Source organism: Atta colombica, unplaced genomic scaffold, assembly GCF_001594045.1.
Source record: "Atta colombica isolate Treedump-2 unplaced genomic scaffold, Acol1.0 scaffold153, whole genome shotgun sequence".
Classification (NCBI taxonomy): domain Eukaryota; kingdom Metazoa; phylum Arthropoda; class Insecta; order Hymenoptera; family Formicidae; genus Atta; species Atta colombica.
The window spans coordinates 3,314,551-3,319,507 of record NW_017259243.1 but is presented as its reverse complement, the minus strand read 5'-3'; the positions used below and the strand labels follow the sequence as shown (position 1 = coordinate 3,319,507).

The 4,957-nt window shown below is 26.2% G+C and overlaps 2 protein-coding genes across 4 annotated transcripts in view; both read right to left on the bottom strand.

The window, feature by feature from the left end:
* Window positions 1–4,957, bottom strand: part of LOC108685497 (mannosyl-oligosaccharide 1,2-alpha-mannosidase IA) — a 795,354-nt gene that overhangs the window by 416,741 nt on the left and 373,656 nt on the right. The gene's annotated exons all lie outside the window — the stretch shown is intronic.
* LOC108685503 lies at window positions 2,902–4,057 on the bottom strand. The gene is made up of 4 exons (XM_018190326.1): window positions 4,037–4,057; window positions 3,778–3,917; window positions 3,182–3,314; window positions 2,902–2,952 (listed from the first exon to the last, which is right to left on the bottom strand). The coding sequence occupies exons 1-4, from the start codon at window positions 4,055–4,057 to the stop codon at window positions 2,902–2,904; spliced, it is 345 nt and encodes a 114-aa protein (XP_018045815.1).

The window sequence follows — 4,957 nt, the reverse complement described above, 5'->3', positions numbered from 1 at the left end:
TTATATATTATTATTTATATATAATATACAAATTCATAATTATAACAATTGAATTAAATGTAAAAAATTAATTATAAGAAACGTAAAAAATGTAATACGTACAAAAGTGCATTACTTACTTGAAAAAGATTGCAACTTAAAGACATTACGTTGATTATCATTACAGGGAAATACCATTTGTTCATAATACTCATAAAAAATGTAGAAAACCTTCAATAATAAAAAAAATCTAATTCATATCCTTGAGTTAATTGTATTCCAAATGTGATTTTTAATAATTAAAATTAATATGAGTCATGTATAATAGATAAAAAAATAAAAAAATAAAGTAAGTAAAGACTAACTGAATAGATTTTCTATGAATATGAACAGCACGATTAATTCTTTCACACATCACATGTGTTGTTTTCTGACAAGCAGGAATTTGAAACATATGTGGAGTCACTGTTTTTTCAATTAAGTTACTGCAAATAATTTTTATATAATCAACAATTAAAAATATATAATTTTCTTCATCAAAATTCAGACGCAAATACCTAGCGATTTTAAAAGTGGCGCAACAATGCCTGATGAGCGCGAACGATAATGTTCCCGTTGCAAGAATGGTAAATATTCCAATTATTATTGTTATGATTTCACATATTAAATAAATATAAAAATACTGTTCCTCGTCGATAAAAAATTCAAAATCTATTTTTACTTTACGTGGTCGAGATTTGTTCATCGGTGTAACAGCGTCAAGAATGACTGGCATCAATTCAATAATTATAACAAAAAATATAGCAAATGCGGAGACAACTAGACATTCAAAATTACAAGATAATATACAATCTTGTTAATTATCATAAAAAAAATCAGTAAAAATTTCAAACAAACATGTATATATTAATTAATAGAATATATTAAAAATGTTATTTGTTATCTATTTCATAATTTACTTACAACTTAAAATTAGTGACAGTAAACGATTTTCATTAGCATATTTCTCTAATATTCTAATTTCACTATTATCTTCGATTGAATTCCAATCCAATTTTATTTGTTTTAATAAATATTTCACCTATCATTTAAACAATTAATGCTTCTGAAATTTCTCGAACTTATGTAAATTATAAGATTCGAAGCTTAAAAAGCTCCTCCATAAAAATAAAACTATAAATTATACTTACTCCTTTAGAATTAAAATAATAAGAGTTATAAGTTATAATATAGAATATGGTAATGAAAATATATGACAGTTCTTTAAAAATAAATTCCAAATTGCAAGTTGATGTCAAAAAAGTTGTAAACTGCAACACATAAGTATGATAACAATATATCGAATTTATGTAGAGGAGAAAATGTAACATTATTAGCATATTAGAATCATAATGTAAGAATGAGTCACTCATTCTAAGCAATAATTTCATAAGTAATCAATTCATCACTTACAATTCATCACTTAATAGCGGAGATACCTATTAGATAGCCAATATATATCTACACTCATAATATCACTTTCTCCTCAAAGAATTATCCAAAGAAATATTAAGTATAAAAAGAAAAGGATTGCAAAATACCTGGAATAAAAGAATGAAATAATATGCGCCAAGGACGAACGCAGATTGTACTTGCATAAATGGTGTTTGATAAGGCCACAAACCAAGCACTGTTAACATAATCCGATATATGTTGTAATAACGTTCATCAAAAAAGACCATCTTACTTAGTACACGGAATATGTGCGAATGGAAATATCGTGAAATTACTGAATAACATCGTACTGAATATTTTTTATTTTCCGCAAGCTATCTTGTAAGAGAAAAATATGTGATAGGCTATGTAATTTAATAATTTTCTATAATTATACAGTGAGAACAAAAAGTGCTATAATTTCATCAACCATTTGAAATAATAGTATGCTACATAAAAACGATTATTTTTGCGGCAATTGTCAATGTTATAAGAAAATATACCATATTATGTTCTTATACTGGCGTAGATCAGAGTAACTTGACGCGAGAGCGCAGTTCACAGTATAACAAAATTTAGTGGACAAATAAATTATATCTCGAAGCAATTAAAAATATCTTGTAAGGTAAAGCATTAAAAGCTTTTCGAAAGCAATGTTCTATTTTGAAGGACGTATTATATATGCACTATATGCGTACATTTTATTTGCAACAGCCGGTATTGACTGCTGTCGTTTGGACATTCGGACAATCTCACGACACGCAAAAAATCGCTGTTCGCGAATGTAAGTCGGATACTTGCTTAAATAAAATAATATTATTTCAGCTGGCATGCTGTCTGTTGATACATTCAAAACACGCAGCGATTCTCCGTGCGTGTTCCGCGATCACACATGCCCGAATTTAATTCCCGAATTCTATTGATTACTTTACCTTGCATAAAAAAAAGTTCTGATGAAATATTCTTAGATTTTATTAAAGTGTTACGTTCAGAAAGGGCAGAACAATTTTAGTATAAGAAATAATCATATATGTGCTTAACATCAACATTGTCTTGTAATTATTATATGTTAAATTCTTATAAATCTCTTACAATTAAATTTTGGTAATTTCTACTTCATATTATATTGATACTTTTAAATATAATTTAGAGATGTAGAATAAATTTGTACAGTAAAAGTCATATATGCAGATAAAACGTTTATTGTCATTGAAAATTAGCATTTTGTAAGGTAATCCTTTTCGCAAATTTTTACAGAATTACTAATAAAAGGTTTAACAAGGTGATGTTTGATGTGCTGCAAACAATTACTGATATTAAGTATGAACATACATAAGCTATAATATTATTTTTTTAATTACATACCTTGCAATTTTCTCAATATTATTGAATTTCTCTTGTAACATAACATATGTACTAGCATGACGAAGTATCAGCGATATTACATCGTTATTGTATAGAATAAAGTATTGTTAAATAAGACAATGATGTGGTAACTAGCTATAAAAATATAGTCCTTTTTTCTATTTCTAATTTCAAAAACGGAATTAATTCTAGTTGTAGTAATTAATTGAACTATAGTAGATTTGAAAATTATGCAAAATTATATAAAAATTAAATTTTATTTTTAAATAATTTACGTCTTCTTAATTGTTCGTTTAATATAACAGACCTTATATTTTAATTTGTTATTATATCTTTTTAATTGTTACACTTATACATATATTACCGTAACAAAACCTTCCAGCGAAGCCACAAATATATTACAGAGAAGTGGTTTAAAACTTTTCATTGTATGATGTATTAAAAATAAAAATATTTTTTGCGATGATAATGGTGCAATGTACCACAATGCATTACATCTAAAGATTTCAAAATAGATTAAATTTGAATGTTCACATGCATATAGTTAAATATAAAATGTATTTATGATTACTTTTATCTGTTTTTATATGAAATCCGATAAGATGAAGGCGAGAGGAGGGAAAAAAGGGAGAAAAAAAGGAGAGAGAAAGGGAGAAAAAAGGAGGGAGAAAGGGAGAAAGAAAGGAGTAAGCAGGGAACGGAAGGGGGAGAGATGGAATGGGAGTAGAAGAAGTGGCGAGGGAGGGGAGCAGGAAGACAGAGAGGAGAAAGGAGGGAGGGGGGGGAAGAAAATTGTTATATAACACAACGATGATTTCAATTTATTATCAACATTTCTCTATGTCTTATAAAACTTTTATTTTTATTTCTATATTTTTTTAAGTTCAGTTTTTTTAAACTAAATTATACTATTTGTTAAAATAAGAAATCTTTGCACTTAATGTTTTAATAAATACTCACGTTGCTTTAAAAATATCGTCATTGTGGTCGGTTACTATTTGTCCGCCAAAATTGGCCCCAAACATATAAATAAAATGCATTGTCACGAGTATGAGACTTGATAACAAGTTTGTTATATTCTGTCTCATAAACGATAGAAGCTGCAGTGTTATTACACAATAAGATGTTTGAATGTGATTATTTAATACATTAAATAAAAATATATGTAAAATTTATTAATGTAATTAATTTAAGCAAAGTTATTAAATACTGTACTTACATAATATAAATTAATGCTCATGGAAGCAACGCCAGTTACAATTAAAATAGCAAATGGTATCGTAAACTGTGACAAAATTTGATCAAAGAATCTTTAAAGAAAAAATAAAAGGTCTATTTAATATATTGATGGGAGATCATTTTGAGTTATTTCGTTATAACATTTTCGATAAATATTATGTTAAGTGAAATACTAAAATAATATAGTAATAAATATAGTAATAACATAAATTAACATATATTTAAAAGTGCTATAAAATAATATATTAAAAATTGTTTTATTATAAAATTTGTAATAATTTGTAATTACTCTCTTCTTTAAATAAAAAATTAATTTTGTATATTAAATATATCTTTATTATTTTATGCAATTTGTTGAATTATCGATAAAAATAACGTATCCTTGTTTAATCCTCATTTCATAATTAATACTTAAAAAACTTAATAAATAAATTCACAATATAATAATCATTTTCATATTTGATGCATATAAAAATGTGTGTACAAGTAAATATCATTTACATTTACAATTTTAATTATTTTTTCTCTTACTTTTCTTTTATTGTTATAAATTCAATTTGATACGCACTTTAATGTCTTCCTATGTAAATCTGTGGCACGTACTATTCTACTGCAAATTATACGTTCCATTTGAGAGCCGGAATTTCGCAGCGTGTTCTTGTCTAACACACGTTCTATTCGAAAGCTAAGAATTTTTTTTAATTGATCAAACAATAATTTCATTATACATTAATAGTAATTAGATTTTTTACCTAACAATTTTTAGCATCCCACAAGTATGTTGCGCATAAGCCAAAGTTACTGAACCAGTAGCAAGCATTGTAAAGCCTCCTGTGGCAAGCGCGAAAATTTCGTGTATTAACATAAGAAGATAATATTTGTTAGGATCAATAAAATATTC

Coding starts and splice junctions, on each gene's coding strand:
- LOC108685503 (XM_018190326.1), bottom strand. CDS start 4,057: ATGAGCATTAATTTATATTAT. Junction 3,315..3,777: donor GACGATATTTTTAAAGCAAC/GTGAGTATTTAT, acceptor TGAAATCTTTAG/ATGTAATGCATTGTGGTACA. Junction 2,953..3,181: donor CGCTGGAAGGTTTTGTTACG/GTAATATATGTA, acceptor ATATTTTTATAG/CTAGTTACCACATCATTGTC.